This window comes from Heliangelus exortis, chromosome 14 (assembly GCF_036169615.1).
Source record: "Heliangelus exortis chromosome 14, bHelExo1.hap1, whole genome shotgun sequence".
Classification (NCBI taxonomy): Eukaryota; Metazoa; Chordata; class Aves; order Apodiformes; family Trochilidae; genus Heliangelus; species Heliangelus exortis.
The window spans coordinates 16,001,598-16,019,824 of NC_092435.1; the positions used below are offsets into that span (position 1 = coordinate 16,001,598).

Sequence of the window (18,227 nt, forward strand, 5' to 3'; positions counted from 1 at the left end):
GTTTGCTGTTTGTCAACTCTATGTTAATATTGATTTGTAAATGTTACACAGTGGGCTGTGTCACTTGGCAAACTGCACTAGAATTCCGTGTTTCTCCTTTGGTTTATGCTAGTAATAGTTGACCTGACAAGATGTTTCAGTCTGTAACTTAAGAAAACAGAAGAGTGTAGAGCAACTGCAGTGCAGGGAACACAAAGCTTGAATTTCACTACATAAATGATGTGTAAAAACTGTGTCACTAAAGCAGTGTTGCATCAGGTACAGCTGTGAGAGGTTGCACTCAAACACTTAAACACCTGGTTCTTGTTTAAGCACTGAATTAGGCTGCTAGCACAACTACAGATAAAAATTGGGCACAAGGTGATTGGAGGATGAAAATGTTAGAACTAGGTTGGCTTTCCCAGATTTCGCAAAACAAAACTTCTTTGCCACTTGTGGTGGTCACATATTTGTAAAACCTGTGTTCTGTCTTCATCTTGCAGAGGTTTCATGACTCTTGAACATGTAAGAACACTGTTTTGAGCTGTTGTATATTGCTGTTTGACTCCTGTAAGATTTGTTTTGTGAAAGCTGTTGCACAAATGGTGTTAGTCATGGTGTTTAATTTGCACTGACGGCACAAAATAAAAGCATTGAACACCTGAAAATGAGTGGTCATTTATCACTGGCAGGTTGGTTTCCTGGCAATTTGGCATCCAACAGCCTGGACTGAAGAAATGCAGTTGTCTTATGTGGGATAAGGCTCCTCCAGCCTTCTGTGAGAAAGCAGCAAAAGCTTTCAGCAGAAGGAAGGGCAGTGGAAAGCTGTAGCTGTGGTTTTGTTGATAAATTCAGGAATAAAACTGCAGAGTCTGTGCCTGTGAACTGCCTGTCTGCACAGGCTCTACCCCTGGTAGAAACTTGCACTGTACATGCAACATCAGCAAGGAATCAGCAAATTTGGGCTGCAGCCCTGAGGCCAGGGTGGTGGCACAGCCCTGCCTTGGGGTGATGAGCAAGGGCTCAGTGCTGGAGGCCCTGAAAACCAGCAGAGACACTTAACAAATCTTTTCCTACTTTGTAGAGGCAGTGTCCTGAACACTCTGACTCTTTTTCCAGGTGGTGGTGAACTCTGCAGCTCTCTCAGCCTCAGCAGGTGTTTATGCTGCTCCAGCTCCAGGCTTCTCCTCCCATTCTGCTGCCTCCTCTCCAGCCAGTGCCACCCCAGCAGCTCCCCCACAAGCAGCAGTGCAGCCACTCATAGCCTCTTCCCTTTCCATAGGGAGGCCAGGTAGTGTGCACATCCCACAGCTGGGGGCCTGAGTGCCCAACCTTTTGGTTACATCTTCTCCTCCCTCTTTCTTGCCTCCCTCCCCTTTCCTGTCTAAAGCAAATATTAAAAGGCTTTTCAAATAGAAACAGTCACTTACTTTAGCAGTAATGACTCAGTAGTAGTTTCATGTTTTGAAGGGGACAGTTGTCCCTGAATTTCCCTGGGAAACTGGAGGTTTCCCCCCTCCTCACCTTTAGCATAATTTACAAGTGTTTTGCTATAAAATTCTTTTGAGAAGGGCCACTTCCTTCTCCCTATAGTTGATTTTCCTCATGAGGTGAGACATTGGTTAGGGATTCAAACTTGTTTATTCAGCCCAGTTACCTCCTTTAAACCAAGATTGAGCTTGTCCCAATGTACCATGCTCAGAGAGGAGCAGGAGTGCTCTGGAGATGAGTTGGAGTTGAGTTAATGGTTACCTGATGGTTACATCATCTGCAGCAGCCTCAGCCAGGTTTGGCTTCTCTGGCAGGGAGTGCTGGGGGGAAGCTGCATTTATCAGGAGTGTGAGGTGATGGGAACATGGCACCTCATGAGCCCTGTCAGCCTCAGAATCCTCCTCAAAGACATAACTGTGGGTTTGGGATGCCAGGGTAGGAAGCCCTGAACAGCTGTCCCAGCTCCCCAGTGTTTTCTGTTCATGCTGCAGAGTAGTGAGGGGAGAGTTAGAGAGTTGGGGAGGCTGGAGGGATGTGGGGGGCTGACCTTGGCTGTGGGTGGCAGGAGATGACCCAGTGGGGATTTCCTGTGCCTCTCCCCAAAGAAGAGAGTTCAAAGTGAGCCTGGCAGCCAAGGTGAAGCTGGAGATAGTGGTGATTTGGCCCCTCCTGTTTTGTTTTTGAAGCTCCTACAGCCGCAGCCGCCGTCAGATGCAGTGTGTGAATAAGGAGTGTCAGTTTGGGTTTGTAGCAGGGAGTGGAGAAGAGCCTCAAGCCCCAGAAGAAACTATAAATTTCTATGAGGTTGAGGGAGAGGATGCCACTGCTTTCCCTGCTCTACCAGTAAGTCCTGACCAAAGGGGATGTTCAGAGCTCTGGAGGAGAGTGGAGGGGGTGGGGGAAGCTGTACAGATGTGCAGCACTTCTTGTGCCTGATGTGCAACATCTGGTTGGTTGTTTTCCTCTTGGAATAAGCTTGGGCAGTGAATGTGTTTTGGAGAAGTGGAGGCTGAAAGGAGCCTGGAACCTGTAAAACCTGCTTAAGCTCTGCATTTTTCTCAGTGTTCTCCTTGTTTCTGCCTCCCCTCATGGGCAGCACTTGTTTTCTCTGGAGTCTCTTTTCATAGAAGCAGAGTCCCATTTCTCCCTTCCCTTGCAGCCTGAAAACAAACCAAATGCCTTTCCCCTGGGGATGTCTGTGTAGCTGTAAATACCGTAGGAGAAAGCTTTTCACTTGTTTGCCACACTGTAATTTCTCATTTGTGTAACTAGATTGAGCAAGTGTGTAGTGATAGCCTGGCTTGTTGCTATGAATGGATAGTTGGGATGTTTGGGGGTAGCATGTTGTGCCTGAAACAGTTTCTTCTGCTAGAGAAAAGGAGCAAGTTCCCTGTCTTAGGCTTGCCTTATAGCAGTCTTTCTGTGGGGTTGTAGATAAGGTGGCACTCTGTGTTCTTTAAAACTTTGGTTGTTTTTTTTTTTTTGCTTTTGCTTTGTACATAGCTAAGTGGTTGTAAAATGGGTGTTGGCTGCAGAATCTGGAGGAGGGGAAAAATATATTTCCTTCAGTATCCCTTTCAAGTAAATGTCAAAGCAAAAATATAGTTGGAATAAGTCACTCCTTACAGTTTTGTCTTAACTACATGCAGCTCTTTGGTGTTGATCCTATTTTCTTAAAGCTCTTGAGGTTTTTTTGTTTGCCCTTAAAGAGAAAATCCTCTGTAGGTTCTTCTGACACCACAGGAGGAAAGGAGCAGTGAGCAGCTGCAGTTCTGGTGTTTCAGATCAGGCTCTTCTAAACTGCTGCCAGACTTTCTGCCTTTAGGAGTGGGCTCCTCCAGCATGGGCTCCTGCCCTGAGCACTGCCAGAGTAAAAGTAAAAAATGTAAAAGTGGCCAGGAAAAAGTGAGGGGTTTTGGCTGACGTGCTTGGGTCTCACACTAAAGGATGCCCAGGGCCTGCTCCCTGCTGCAGCCAGGCTGTGGGTGCTGGTCCTGCAGCCACACAGCACCAGGGTCCTGCTTCCCCCTGACATCTGGAGGCACAGAATCTCTCTCTGGAGTCTTCTGAAATGTAAAATCCATCCATTAATGGAGGTAATGATTGGAAATCCATCAGAGGAATGCCATGCAAAGCATTAACCTGCTGGACTGTGGCTGCCTGTCCCTCCTGTGCTCTGCTTTTCCCCTTGGTCACATAAGAACACCAAATCAATTCCTATAGTGAGTTTTTTCTAGCTCAACTGCTTTGTTTTAGCTTCCAGTTCTCCTTGCAGTCCTGCTAGATACCTTTCTCTTTTAAAAAATTACCCCATCAAAGACAGCAGTCTGTATAGAAGATACTCAGCATAGAAATCCAGACCCAGCCTTCTACCTAAGTGCTTTTTTTACATAAGGGAGGAAGATAACCCCCTTGGGCTAACACTTAATAGCTTTTCAGTAAGATCAGAGGTTAAATTCTGCAGGGCAGGCCTGTGTCTAGAAACTCCTTCACATGATGGAATCTCTGCTGCTTACCAGATTCCAGCCAGCTGAGCTGTGGCAAACATAAAATGGTTCAGCCAGGATCACCATGGGCAGAGAGCACATTCACAGGCAGGTCCTGCACGTTTGTCACCTCTGCCAGGTGGTGATCTACAGGAATGTGTGCCTGAGTCCTCACAAATTATTTTTATTTTTTTTTTTATGTGTTGGGCTCAGTTTATGGCAATACTTTTATTCCAGGTGCTAAATCTTGCCTTCCCTGGAGCAGGGGAATGTTCTGGGGTTCTCCCCAAAGTGCTGTTTGGTTCTCGTAGCTGTGATGACTGCTTCACTTTTTTGTGTTAGGGAAATGGTTATGGGAAAGTCAGGTGTCTTCTAATGACAAAACTGATGGACCATTTCACTTCCTCTAACCTCTCTTTTATGTTGTTTTCCTATTCCCTACCCTGGTTATTTGCATTTTCCAATCCAAGTTACAAAATTGTGGTTTCTGCCTCTTTCTAAACCAATCCCTTAGAAAGATTTTTTTCATAGTCAAAAAGCAAAAAAAAAAAAAAAAGACTTAAATGTTTGTGGTGATTGTGCAAATGCATGATTTGCATTGCTTGTCAGGAAGCACAAATAAGAGCAGCCAAAATAAATAATTTTCACCTGTAGTTCAGTTCCTGTTTCTGGACTGGGACACACTAAGTGGTTCAGTGATTCTACAGCTGGGTGGCCACTCTCACTTCAGCCAAGCTCCATGTCCTTTTTTTTCTGTAAATCTCAGTCTTTGTACAACTGGAGTGTTCCTCTGACCACTGACAGCCCTTGGGAAGCCTGTGCTGAACATGGTTTTTAAAAACTCTAAAATGTCAGATCTGTTGCTGTTCATAAATGTTTATTATCAATAGGCAGCTGGAAATGTTACATCTGAAAAGGTAGAAACACCTTGAATTTCAGTAGGCTTACATTTTTGGGAAAAAATTAAATGCTTTTTATTTATTTTTTTTTTTTTCAGTTTACAGTTAAGCTAAAAATACACATAAAATAAATAATTTTATTTACTATGTACATAATTTAATTTTTACATGTTCTGCAAGGGAATGACATGGACTCTGCACTAGGGACAGAAAAGATGCAAGTAGAAAAGTACATAAAACTAAGCATTTATTTTTGATTTTTGCTTTTTGCTCTTCTCTTTTCTCCCTCCCTTTCTCAAGGGGTGGCTATAACTGGCCAGCTGGCAAATGCTGAGGTCCCCACTCTGTCTTCCCATAAGCAGAATTCTTACAACATCTAAAAACTCTTTGCCACTGGAAAAAGCCATTAAGGTTTTGACTAATACTAAAATAAAGGAGGAGGAAGGAAGAATAGCCTCACTTTTTTTTTTTTTCCTATCCCTAGTCAAATGGCATCTAAAAATCATGCTCAGGTGTGAAGCTGTTTCTGAGAGAGCTTTTTGAATGAAGATTTTAATTTGATATTAAAACTTGACTACTAAAAAACAAAACAAAATTGCTTGCAGTTATCCCTGGCCTCTAGGACTTGCCATATAGAAAATAGTGAAGCATCTGCTACAATCCTTTCCTTCTCAGAAGATCCCAAGCCCTGTTTGTCCCAGACCCAATTTATGAACACATTTCAGTAAATTTTTAAATAGGACTCTAACCCAAAAATAGCTGTACCAAAACTGCCCCTTTGCTCAAAACCAGCTATTTATACTCAAAAGGTATCACAGTGTTCTGTCAGCTCACACATGTCCTAAGCCCACTCTTTCCTCTTGGCTTAGGAGTTTCTGCTGACATGGAAATGTATGAACTGGGAGAGGGAAAAAATAATCCTCAAAATAACCAAAATCTGCCCCACTGAAGGAGGGAGGGAGGGTGTGTGGCAGCCAGGAGGAATGGGCTGCACTGGTGGGCAGTGTGTAAAGGAGGGGCTGTGTGTAAAAACTGAGATCAGTTTGGCTTTTAAAAAATTAGGGATGGTTTGAGCTAGGTGAGGGGTTTTGTTATGGCTGGGGTTTTTTTCATTTAGTTTTGTTTTTTTTAATTTGTTTTCACAGCAGGTAAAAGTGTTTCCCTGAAGCATAAAACACTACCAAACATTTGAAAGCTCAGGATCAACCACCTCTGCCTTCTGAATATTCTTCTTTAGGTAAAGCATGTCCTCTTTTTAAAAAACCAGTCATTCTTGGTGTCATGTATGTACTGCAGAGCAGTGGCTGTTCTGAGTGGAGGCAATTCTATGAATATTATATAAATAAACTTGTTTGCAAAAACCTAATGGCCTGAAATGGGGAAAAGAAGTCGTGTGAAAATTAAATCAAATTAAATTACAAACCCTTAGCAAATATGCTAATGTGGCTGGCCCAGAGTGCTCCCTGCCTCCTGCAAAGCACCAAGGCAGCCAACCAAGGGACTGACTTCATAGCTGTTAGGTTTCAAATTACACATTGACTGAAAACTGCAGATTATTTTGGTAACAGTTTATTTTAGATGCTCTTCCAGTGAGCTGATTTTATTATTCACTGCAGTCTCACTGATTCCAATTAATTTTACCATTACATGAATGAGAGTCACTGATGGTTCCAGGGGCAGGCAGCAGCCAACTGGGGCTGTGGTGTCCTCTTGGGAGGAAGAGGTCCTTACAGTGCATCCATCCCAAAAACAGCTCAAGGGTTGTTAGTTAAGGAACAACTTTTATTAATTGTAGGCAGATCCTGGTGTTTTGGGTATTTTTGCTTATTGTTTTTTGCCATTCTGTTTGACTGTGGCATTGCAGTGGAGGTGGGAGGTGATCCCATTTCTGTGGGAATGAGCCTGAGGCTTTCTGATGGACATGGCTGTGGGACACTCTTAGTATCCTGCAGGGCAAGTTAACAGCTTGAGGGAGAACTCAGCCAGAAATGAAACCAAAATCCCATCTCTCCCTGGCTAATTGCAATATGCTTTTCTTTGGGATTTTGGCCTTTCAAAAGAGAAGGTAGAAGTATCAAAGCAAAGGTGAGGAGTCCCAAGGGATGTGGGAGTTGATGGTGTGAGCCCAGCAGGTGCTCATGTGGTTTTCTGACTGCCAAAACACCCATCAGTAAATCAGACCCTTGCTTACACCATCAGTGACTGTCCAGATTCTCAGTGCAGATTCCCTGGAACTGCTCACATTCCTGGAAGGGAACTTGGAATGCTCGTTGTGCCCTTCCTGTGCAAGTCAAACCTTAAGAGATCTGTCACTCCAACTGGAGACTTTTATCCTGAGTGAGCACTGAAGAAAAACCTAAAGAGAAGTTGGGGTGAAAAGTGAGGGTGGGACACAGGTGACATCTCCCACTGTCCAAGAGAGGTTCCTCCAGCAGCCATCACTGGTCAGGACACAGCACAGGTCTGGGAGCTTCCTGCTCCTTGGGGCAAAAGAGGCAGCAGAGTGATTTTGCTCCCACCAGGGCCTCCCTTTGTCCCCACGAACCCTCCTGTGTCACCTTGTCACCTGTGATGGGGGAAAAGTGAATTCTAGGGAGGTGATGCCTTGTGGTGATGTTTTCCTACAGCCCTACTCGAGTTATCCTGTCCTGTGTGTGTGTCAGTGGGACCTCCCCATGCTGAGGAGTCTGTTGCATCAACCCATTTTAACCTCTTCAGAAGGTAAGGTTTTGTAGTTATACTTGAATATATTTATTTAAATACTCTTAATATTTACAGTGGCTGTTTCTGCTAAAAATTACGTTACATGAACCATCAGAAAAAGGATGAAACACAAATACAGTAAGGTGGTGGTAAGAGTGAGACATAAATCACAAAAGCAAGGGAGTTAAGAGTTTAGGCTTCCAGGGTGTGCTGCTCCTGCTCTCTGTCTGCTGCAGAAGTTCCCTAAATTCCCTTTGTGGGAAACCATGCTAGTTTTCTATAGGGAAAACCATCTTAACAGACCTAGAGTTAAATCCTAACCTGAATTAGTTGTAGGAAAATAAAAGTCCTCACTGCTGCTACAGCTGTGACCTAGGTTACTGTATATAGCGCCTTTAAGTTGAAGATCTCAAAGTGCTTATAAATAATTAACTAACCCCCCCTGCGAGGTAGGTAAGGATTATTATCCCTATTTTACAGATGGGGAAACTGAGGCATTAGAGAGGTTGCAGTGACTTGCCCAAGGTCACGGGTGAGTCAGTGGCAGAGCTGGGACTGGCCCTCAGCAGCCCTGTTCCCTATTCCCATGCCCCTGTGCATGCTTCCTCCAGAGGGACCACGGGTGCAAATCCTGGAGTATTTACATCTCTGCCACTTGGTGAAGAATACACAAAAGCCATCACCCCAAACGAGCTGCAGAGAAGCCTTGGTTAATTTCTTGTTTCTGAAACAATTCCTTTAATCTCTGCCCTGAGCACAGACACCTCATAGCTCTGTCTGTAATTCTGAACCCTGGATGTTATTTGTTGATTACTTCATTAGTGATGGTGCTGTAGGTGTTCTGCTTTAAAAAGCCAGGTGAAAATGATGCCAGGGATGGGAAGTGAGAAATAAAGCAACCTGAAGAGCAAGAAACTGAAAGGTAAGTGGTCAACATCTCTGTTATCCCTAATTCCAAACACCTGGCACATGGATAAGGAGCCCACAGAATGAAGGCTGGGCATGGCCCAGCTGGAGCACAGCTGAACATCTTGAACCCAAGCCAGGGAAAAGTTCTAACTTCAAGGAAGGAAAAGTTCCAACTTCAAGGAAGGAAAAGTTCCAACTTCAAGGAAGGAAAAGTTCTGACTTCTCCAGGTGTCCTGTCAGCTCCTACCCTGATTGCCTGGACAGACAGCACAGGGGTAGTTCAGTCCTTTCTCTGACACACAGAATAACTTTCACTGAAACATGTTTTCTTTTTGAGCAACAGAAAATGGAAAAATGCTACTGATATCCCAGATAGTGTGAGCATAATTTAAGAGAACTTAAAATTTAACAGGTTTATCAAAAGTATTTTTCACAAGATGCTTTAATTTCCCTCCTGTGAAACTCCTGTTTTAGAGTAACAATAATAATTCACCAGCTGCTATAAAGTCTATTGCTACCAAAGGGGATGCATAGATGCAGTCAAACAGAATTTTACCTTTTGGGGACCAATCTGACAGTTTTGCAAACTCCTGGCCACGTGTATTAATCCCAGGCAAGTCAAATTTTGGTTAAAATTCCGAAGGCAGCTCAAACTCACTCATAGCTGGGAAGTATCCCAATCATAAAGCAAACCCCAGGGGAGCCCCAGCTGAGCAGCCACATGACTCTCACCTTCAGCATAACAAGAAATCAAGAGATTTTTGCAGGCTGCATTCCCCTTTGTGCCATTCCAAGGTGGCAGTCCCTACCCCTGTCCTTCCAGGATGCAGCAGGGGAGCCAGACTCCCACAGTTTGCACAGAAGGGATTTGTACTGCCTGGTGTCACTTTTCCATGGTTTTGGGGCAGCACTGCAGAGTTTTGATTTTTTTTACCTTTTAATACAGTGCTGCATTTGAGTGACACAGCAGAACCCTCACCAGCAGCAGTCTGCTTTGCTCTCCAGGAAAACTTCAAAGCCTTTCTACTGTCCAAGGATGTGAACCCTGCATTAGTCCCAGCCTCAAACTCAGCTGGTGTAATCTGTATAACCACACTTGAATTGTTTTCATTCTTCCTCATGACACAGAAAACATCTTTCAGAGCTGCTGGCCCCATGTCAAGTAGAGTTCATAAACTGCAGTGTGGTGAGGTACCAAATGATTCAAACCTTTTCCTTCCTCCCCCTGCAGCAGCTCTTTCTTGCTCATGTTCATCCTTCCAGAGGAATGCTCAGGTTGGTTTATTAACCTTGGGGGGCTTTGGTTGTGAGCTGCTCTGAGGATTGTCTCAGTTGGTTCTGTCTGCAGCTCTCACCTAGCAATGGATTTGCCTCTTAAGAGATGGTGCTGGATTTCTTCAGGAATGGTCAGGGAGCTGTTGCCTCAGATTTTGGAAGTCTCCTTGTGCCATGCTAACATCACTTTGCTGGGAGAAAGGAAGAGGAGATGAAGTTTTCAAAGAGAACTCTAACCCTGCCATTGGTATGAAGGTCTGAAATCTGCTAATACAAAAATACTTTCACTCTGCCTTAACCAACACACCCAGAGGCTTAAATATCCTGGGCTTTGTCCTGCCTGCTGGTGACAAGTCCAGTGTCATTACAAGGAAGGAACACAAGGAACATTGTGGGATCTCTGCTCCAACTTACTCATTTTTCTTGACCCCAGAGCTGGCCTAGAGCCTTGGTCTCCACCTTGAGGTGTTGAAAACTTCCCATCAGTCCAGTGTGTTGGCATCTGCAACTCTGCTACAGGAGCTGCACATTGATCTCTCTGATGTAGATGTGCTCCTCCACACCCATCAGGTAATGCTCTAGAGAGGGCAAAGCCAACAAGGTGCTTTTCCTTACCAAGAGAAGGGAGGCAAGTTTAAAACTCAGGCAAAGTATTCAGCTGCAGGTGTCTCAGCATCTCTTCTGTGGGGGACTACTGAGTGAGAAATCCCTCTTCTCCTCATCCTCCATCCTGCCAGGAGAGCTGCTCCTGCCCCTTGCTGGTAAAACCTGAGCAGTGCCAGTGAGAGATGCAGATTTTCTAGCATTATGCTTTTACACATGGAACATATGGAATATATGGAATGGAACTCCATTACACATGGAATATACTCCAGCTCCTGTAACCTCTCCTGGGAGCTGAGCCTGAAGTGTGACTGCAGGGACAGTAACAAAGCTCTGTCTGACAGGAAGGGCATCTCTGAGCTCCATCAGGACTTGCTTCCTCCAAGAAAGCAGCTGACTAATAACAGCTCTGAAGTGGTGGTAAGTGCCAATCATCTCTGTTTCTTAGCAACACTGCAGAAGAAAGTTCAAGTATCACATTGTTTAAAAAAAAAACAAAACCAAACCACAAGCCAACCACTGTTAAAAATTCAACCATTTTGCCCTTGCTGAGGTTCTCTCCTCCCCTCTCTGATGCCCCTCAGGACAAAGGCATTGCCAGGTCTTGTCCAGACACTACCAGAGCTGGGGATATAAAACATCTACTGCTGCACTGCTTTTTGTTGCACATTCCAAAGGAACTGCAGAGACTTTGGAGGCTGCTAGATGCAGTTCAAGCTGCTATTGCTTAAGTTGCTCTTCAGAAATGCAGCTCCCAGGCCCACGAAGATGCTCTCTCTTAGCTCTTGTCATATATATACCAGGAGGATGGTTTTCCTCCTCAAGCCTGACATCCATCAGAGAGGCAACAAAGAGCAAATGCAGCAGTGGAAGTAATGAGGAATTGCCAAAACCAGACTCAGTTTGAGGGGTGGGCTTGGCTGGGTTTTGGTTCAGCCTGTTAGGAACAGGAGAACCACACTGAGGTTTCTGTTTCAAGGAGCCACCACTGGTTTTGGGTCAGTTCATCTACACAGAAGCTGGTAGCAAGGCCAGGTGCTGGCTTCCACTCTCAGCCCAACTTGGAAGGTCATTGTGGTCCCTACAGGGGGGAATTTCATACAGGAATAAGGTAAATAAGCAAATCATATACAGTGTTCTAGCTGGGATGATCAAAGGGGTCTCTTATTCAGTAACAACTTACAATATTAATATAATAACCTGAAAAAACACACACAACCAAAAGAATCAGAGGCTGTATTGCTTAAAGAAAACAAAAGCCAGTTATAACCTGAAACTCTTTCTAAAAAGACTTTAAATATGATTCTCAGCCTCTTGTGAAGCTGCTGCTCACCAGCTGGTTGTGTTGATGAGGGGAATGGAGCAGGAGGCAGAGCTGGTGGTGCTGGATGGCAGCAGTGATAACTCAGCAGCAGTGGGATGAGGATGATGATGAGGGCACTGGAGAAATCCTTTACTGGGCCACCAGCATGTCTGAAGTCAGTGGGGTTTGAAGACTGGCACTGCATCCAAAGGGATTCCTGTGGCTTAAAGTGACCTTATAAATGGTAAAACCTTTAGTGTTTATGAGTGTAAAAAAAAAAAATAAAAGGAAATTTAAAAAAGGTGCAGATGGATGAAAAATAGACTAACATAAGTAGTTATACACTTTTTTTTTTCACCTGGGGACAGAAAGGAGATAATAATGCTGAATCAGAGAGCAAACAATTACAAATAATGGGCTAAGTTTGCCAGTGGGTGGTAAGATAGATTTACTTATAGCCGAGTGGTAACATGATCCTCCTGCCCATCTTTCCACTGGTTCATAAACAAGTCACAAGCCTCTCCCCATGAATCAAACACATCCTCTGATGAGTCTATGAGTTTGGAATTAGAGGAACAGATCCCGGAAGCACAGTGAAGGGAGCTGGTACAAACCACAGGGCATTCCTTGCTCTGTCCTGTAAGTCTTGTGTTCCCACTGTAGCCGACCTCATTGAGGTTAATTTCACTTCTGGAACAATTCTCTTCTCTCTCTTTATCAATCTGAGAATATTTAATGTCTTTCCACATGTAGTGTGGCTGAATAATTCCATCTGAAATAGTGTACATGGGTTCTGAGTTTGGTTCTGGTACGTGTCCATTCATCTTGGAGAAAAGCAGACCCAGTCTCTTGAAGGATTCCTTCTTGGAGCTGGAAAGTCTCTGGACTCTGTTCCCGTTCCGGACGAAGGAGCGCTTGCTGATCCCGTTGCTTTTTGGCTTCTCTTCCACCATATTGATCCCAGACATGGTTTTAATTAGAGCAGAAACATTGAAGTCCTTTTTTTTGTTGGCTACATTGAAAGACACACTCTTGGCTTTGGGTTTTTCACCAGCACCATCCTCATTTGTTTCATCCTTTTGGGACACCTCTGTGCTGCTGGTAGAGTAACTTCTTCTCTGGGGCTTCCTGTTCCCTAAGAGGTCGAGAACTTCATAGCGAAAGCTTGAGATGTCCTGTTTTAATTCCTAGGGCAGGAGAAGAAACCAGTTACATTGAGCAGCTTTATCTGTGACAGGAAAGAACAATCCCTTGGGAGTTTCCCTGGGAGAACTCTTCAGAGTTAGTGCAAATGGATGACACCACATCACACTCCCAAGAATACCACAGACATCTTCACTGTTCAGTGAAAAAGAAAAAAAAAAAAATTAAAAAAAAATGCCCCAGTAATTCTGAGACCTGAAGACCTCACAAGATCTTTGTCTCCAAAGGCTGTAGGACCCTGTCTGTCCACCCTCTCCTACCTCCCTCTCAAAAAAGAAGTCAAAGACAGTTGTAGAAGAGGGGGAACACTGCTGGAATGTTCCAACTTTAACTCTGTTGGCAAGTGTATTCTTTGTATCCATTAACCAAGATTCCTCCTATTGCTCTGTCTGTGTTAGGATTAGGAATGTGACATTGATTCATATACTTTATTCCTACCATTTTCCAAAGCTTTTGTCTACATAATTTATAATGTATTAGAATCTGGGAAGTGAGCATATGATAAGACACTCAAAATAATGTTTTCTGCTGAGAAAAACCCCACCTGCACATCATGGATATTTCCAGCTCCAGTAACAGTCCTATTTCCACAGCAGGCTATAAATAATCTTACCAAGTTAGTTCAAACTCTGCAAGTGGCTACTTGAATTATTGTAATAAATTAGTGTTAAGGAATAATAGATTACCTTGAAATTTTCTTCAGTTAAACCCTCGTTGGTTTTGGAAGTTCTTATCATTGCTGCGACGTATCTTTTAACCAGATTTCTTATCACTTCCTGGAACAGGAAAGAGAAGGAGTGATTCAGCTGCTGGCTCAGACTGAACTGTTCTTACTGTATTTCCCTGAGTTCTTACCAAGAGTGGCTCTCCTGACTCTGCTGGCCAAAGAGGAACAGTAAGTGATTTACCATTAGATGGAGAGCACACCTTTGGAAAGGGCTGTATTCCTTCCATCCTGAGTGCTCAGTTGGTAGCTACAGCCAGCAGGTGTTTTGCAGAGGTAAAAGTCATTGAGAAAAAAAGAATTCTTGTTGTTAAATGTCCCCAAGCCATTTAATCTCAGCTGCTGCAAGTTTTCAAGATTGCCAATCTCATGTGTATGTGCTGTGTCCCCTGGAGGGCTGAGCTTGCCATGTGAAGGTGTTTATGAAGCATTTGAAAGGCAAGGAGGGTGTGATGGCAACAAATAACCTGAGGAACAGGAGCCCATGGGGCAATGCACATTCCCATCACACCACACACCTGCAGGATATTCCCCACAGGGGGGCCAGAAACTCCTCCCAGTGCTGCTGCAGGGTCTGTGGGCAGAGCTGGAGGGATTGAATCACACCCTGAGACTCCTCCAAGGACTCTTATTCCTCTGGGACTGGGGGGCTGTTTATTATAGTACAGATTTTTGGTAGGATGAGGTCCATTTTGGTCTGTGATCCTGTACCTCCCTGCTGGATCCACAACTCTCCATTTGTATCTTTATCTGCAGACACAGAGGTTGATCTCTGTCTACAGAAAAGGCTGCTCCAAACCTTCCCTTCATTTCCCTCATTTCATAAATAGAGAGAGCAAGCCTAAGCCACACTTAAAGTGAAGGTGGGCTCCACACCAAGGTTCTACTGGGAGATTTTTTAAGACATCCCACTGCTGGTACCCATAAACTGTGCTGTGAAGTCAGAAAGTAGCAAGTGTCTGTGGTCAAGGTGACTAAGGATGTTTAAACACTAATTTCAGATAAAAATACTCTTCAAAAAGCAGGAGATGTCTTAAGCTTGACAAATTACTCATGGCTTTTGACAGTATAGTGTAATGTACCACCTAACATTCTGGAGAATTCTTTTTCCTTCCAGCATGCTGGCATAATGCATCACACAGTTCAAGTACTGAAGCTGGTGTTTTTCATACACTTTCATCCTTTTGTAGGTTGACTTTAATGAGCACTTGATGACAGGCAGGCTGAGAATAAACAAAACCAGCAAAATTCAACAAAGGAATCAGTTCTCCTTCCTGAGCTGTCCAGAACAAAAGAAAATCCCAACCGTTCTTTGAGTTAGTGGTACTGACAAAAAAGAGAAGGAGAGAAACAATTCAGGAGTGTGCAAAAATGCTGCAGAAACAGTTGTAACCAGGATGGTGTGACAGCCTGGTCCCTCTGACTTCAGCAGCCAGACTGATGCAGGGCAAGTTTTCCCCTGCTTCAGTGGAGGTGAAAGGCTAGGAGTGATTCAGTGAACAATCCTGCCTCTAATGAGGAACTGTTTTAATCTACGATAAGCAAAATCCTTTTAGAGGGCCCACCCTTATCAGAATGTATTCCAGGAGCCAGGAGAAACTGAGGTATTAGAAAATAAGCAGGAAGAAGAAACACTGAGTAAAAACATGACGTGCTCAAGAGCTTACCTGGTAATGTTGATTCTGAATCAGGTTGTCAGCGTGGCGTTCCTGGAAAGAGAGAGAGAGGCACAGATCTGTTACCTGCTCACTCCTCTCTTCAGAGCTCCTGGTGGCTCTTAGCAGCTTGGGGACCAGCAACCTCCTACAGCACCAGCAGAGCCCTCCTGATCCTGAACATGCACCAACGCCCTCCAAAAACGCATTAAAAAACCAGGCAGCTCCTTACTGTGAATGTTTTGAGGTTTTCATGCCTCTTCTGTTCATTGTCAGAGTCGTTGCCTGGACACAACTGGTTGTGAATCCACTTGCAGAGGTACCAGAAGGACTTGGGGCTTGGGACGATGTTAAAAGGAGGGGGCAGAGTGGCGCCTTCATCAAAATAACTCATCCAGAGCTTCGTCCGGGCAAACTTCCACTCAATATCCGCGTGGTCCTGTGAGAGAAGGAAAAGAGATTCTCAGCAGCTTCAGGCAGGAGCTTTCCTGGAGCAAATGCCTGCAGGTGAGGAGGTGACTTGTGAGCAGGGAAGGATTCCTCGGGCTGCAGGCGAAGCGGCAGCGCTGCTGCCGGCTCCCTTGCTGGGGCGTAGTTAGGAAAGATCAGTGGGAAATGCAGCTGGAGTGTAAAAACACCAAGCACTGAGAAAGGAGATGATAGCAGTGTTCAGCAAAAAGAATTTCACAGGGTAAAGCCTGGCTTCATCCTTTAGAGGCTGTGCTTATTAGTGCCAGTATGAGCTGCAAGAAACACGTTTCTCATTTTGCTTTTTGCTAGTGCTTTTATTTTCACAAGCCATTGTTTTTTCATGTCCAAATCCAATGAATTCTCACATTCTTCCCTGGAAAAAAACCCTTCATATTGTTTTTTTATCTGTAGCTCTTTTAATAGCATCCATTAATTCAGCTCTGATAAAGAAGTGACACATTTTATGGGTGCCATATTTTAAACCTTGCCTCTGCATTATCCTTACACAAAACAGGAGATGTTTTATTGTTTGCTTGTTGTTTTTCTTTCATTTATATTATCACCACACTAGCTTGCTGTGCTTTGCCATTTTCCATCCCAACAAAGTAAAGGTGGAGAGGTAACAGCATCATTTTGCAGCTGCACAGAGAGGCACAGGGTCCAGAAAAGGAACGTGGAGCCTGGAGAAGACAGCGACCTCACAGGCTGCAAGTGATGCTCCCTAAAATCAAGCTCCTCACAATCTACTCCACAGAGTAAACAAGCTGTTCTGCCCAGTAACAAACTGTATTTTCCTGTCACCACGAGGCCAGGCACAGACCTACCCACAGCCTGGATTCAGAGAGGCTCTGCAGCTATTCAAAACGGGCTTCATGCTGCTTCGTGCTAGTTTAGAAGTTGAAGAAATGCCACTGATTTGTGTGTTCTGCAGAAATTCTGACACGAGACAGAAAAGAAAGGGGAAACGGTTTGAAGCCTGCAAGCCAAGCAGTGCTGAGCACAGCTTACAACAGTGCACTGCATTTAAATGGTAAATCTGTGTTTTGTTATGGTCCCAAAGCATAGTGCTAAGCTGATGATTGTGGCATTTCAGCTGTTCAGCATTTATGTTAACAGCATCTGCCGTGAGATTAAACCAGAGCCCTGATGATCCAGGCTATATAACAGCACAGGGTGGGAGAAAAGGACAATGCCCAGATGTTAAGCTCCTGGGATTTCAACCAGGTTGGAACAAGCAGTTCCCTGAGTGAGGGATGCTGGGCTGCAGCTCTCAGAAACAAGCAGTGATGTGTAGGACAGGGAATTTAATAAAATATGGCTGAACATCGTGCCCCAAAATTACTACACTGGCTTTCTGGCTACACTCCAGTGCTCTGACACGGGTAAAATATGCTCACTTGTTGTCAGGGAGGTGCAGCTGGCCTCCATTTTAGTGGTGTAGTCAAGCTATGTGCAGCTCCATTTGAAACCACTGCCTCAGCAGAGCAGGAGCACATCAGTCTCCACAGATGGTCAGGGTCAGCCCAGAACACTGCTGTCCTCTGCCAGCTGACCAGAAGGGAGGGACTGAAGCTGCAGGGAGAGCTGGAGAAGCAGCCTGCCATGGCCCTTTTTGCCTCTTAGAGTATCAGGAAGCAGGGAAAATGCAGCATCACCATGAAATATTAGAGACTAGAAGCTGGTGCTGGTGGAAGTGAAGTTTTGGGTAGTAAAAAAATGCAGTTTGCAGCAGTAGAAATAATTGCCACGAAAAAAAAAGGAAAAAAAAAAAAAAAATCAGTTGAGGGGACTGCACAGCTTTGACTGGGGGCTGCTCATCAGGGAGGTTTTATGGTTGGTCTGAACAAATCTCTGTTGGTCTAAATGTGCTGTGGGTGATGCTGGCCTCAGCCCCACCTGTACTTCCTCCTGTGCATTCTCAGTCAGCAGTATAACCTCTGGTAAAAGACCCTCTTTATAAGGCTCAAAGTTATCTTTTCTGCCTTTCTCTCTGCTGCTGCTGTGAATCCACCAGGGTTTACAAACTCAGCCTGTCTCAATTATTCACCCTGATGTTTTAAGATCCTGAGCAAATCAGATGAGAGCTCCTGGCAGCAGTTTTGTGTTGGCAATATATAGCAGAGAGACATTTCAATTTTACTGTGAGTGCCTTTGTGCTCCAGCAAACCACCATTTCCTTGGTCAGAGCTCTCCTCAGGGCTGCAAGCTGTGAGAGCTGCACATAAAGCTACAGCTTTCCCAGCTCTCCTCCCTGTGGTGTAAGTACCAGGAATACCATGCTCCAGCCATCATTCCATACCCAATCCAAACCTGAGGCCCTCAGGAGTTACAGCCAATGTCTTGGCTGTGGGCATGGTCCAGTGGACCACTGGATGGGCTCCAGCTTTTTGGCACATCTCCCCAGTGACTGCAAGCCACTGGGCAAGATACTTTTGAGGGCTGCTTTGCATCAGAGCTGCTGCAAAATTTCACATAGGTGACCCCTCAAAGCAAGCTCCTGAACACCAATACACTGGAAGTCCAAGC

At 44.6% G+C, this 18,227-nt stretch overlaps 1 protein-coding gene and 1 long non-coding RNA gene across 6 annotated transcripts in view; one reads left to right on the top strand and one right to left on the bottom strand.

Moving 5' to 3' along the window:
• Positions 1 to 1,772: 1,772 nt before the first annotated feature.
• On the top strand, positions 1,773 to 16,096 carry LOC139802436 (uncharacterized). 5 transcript variants are annotated; one of them, XR_011728616.1, is made up of 7 exons: positions 1,773 to 1,905; positions 2,157 to 2,313; positions 6,001 to 6,092; positions 7,483 to 7,576; positions 8,319 to 8,484; positions 13,644 to 13,746; positions 15,267 to 15,456. It is a non-coding gene; the product is annotated as an uncharacterized lncRNA (long non-coding RNA). The 5 variants fall into 5 exon arrangements; XR_011728613.1 differs by lacking the exons at positions 1,773 to 1,905; positions 2,157 to 2,313; positions 15,267 to 15,456 and adding an exon at positions 15,507 to 16,096 and having other exon boundaries at positions 5,994 to 6,092; XR_011728615.1 differs by lacking the exons at positions 1,773 to 1,905; positions 2,157 to 2,313; positions 15,267 to 15,456 and adding an exon at positions 15,548 to 16,096 and having other exon boundaries at positions 5,994 to 6,092.
• Positions 11,567 to 18,227, bottom strand: part of TRPC5 (transient receptor potential cation channel subfamily C member 5) — an 89,444-nt gene continuing 82,783 nt past the window's right edge. The window contains exons 8-11 of the mRNA XM_071757605.1: positions 15,463 to 15,669; positions 15,243 to 15,284; positions 13,538 to 13,627; positions 11,567 to 12,835 (exon numbers count right to left, since the gene is read on the bottom strand). Coding sequence (XP_071613706.1) covers positions 12,101 to 12,835; positions 13,538 to 13,627; positions 15,243 to 15,284; positions 15,463 to 15,669 — 1,074 coding nt within the window. The 3' untranslated portion in view covers positions 11,567 to 12,100. The remainder of the gene's footprint in view (positions 12,836 to 13,537; positions 13,628 to 15,242; positions 15,285 to 15,462; positions 15,670 to 18,227) is intronic.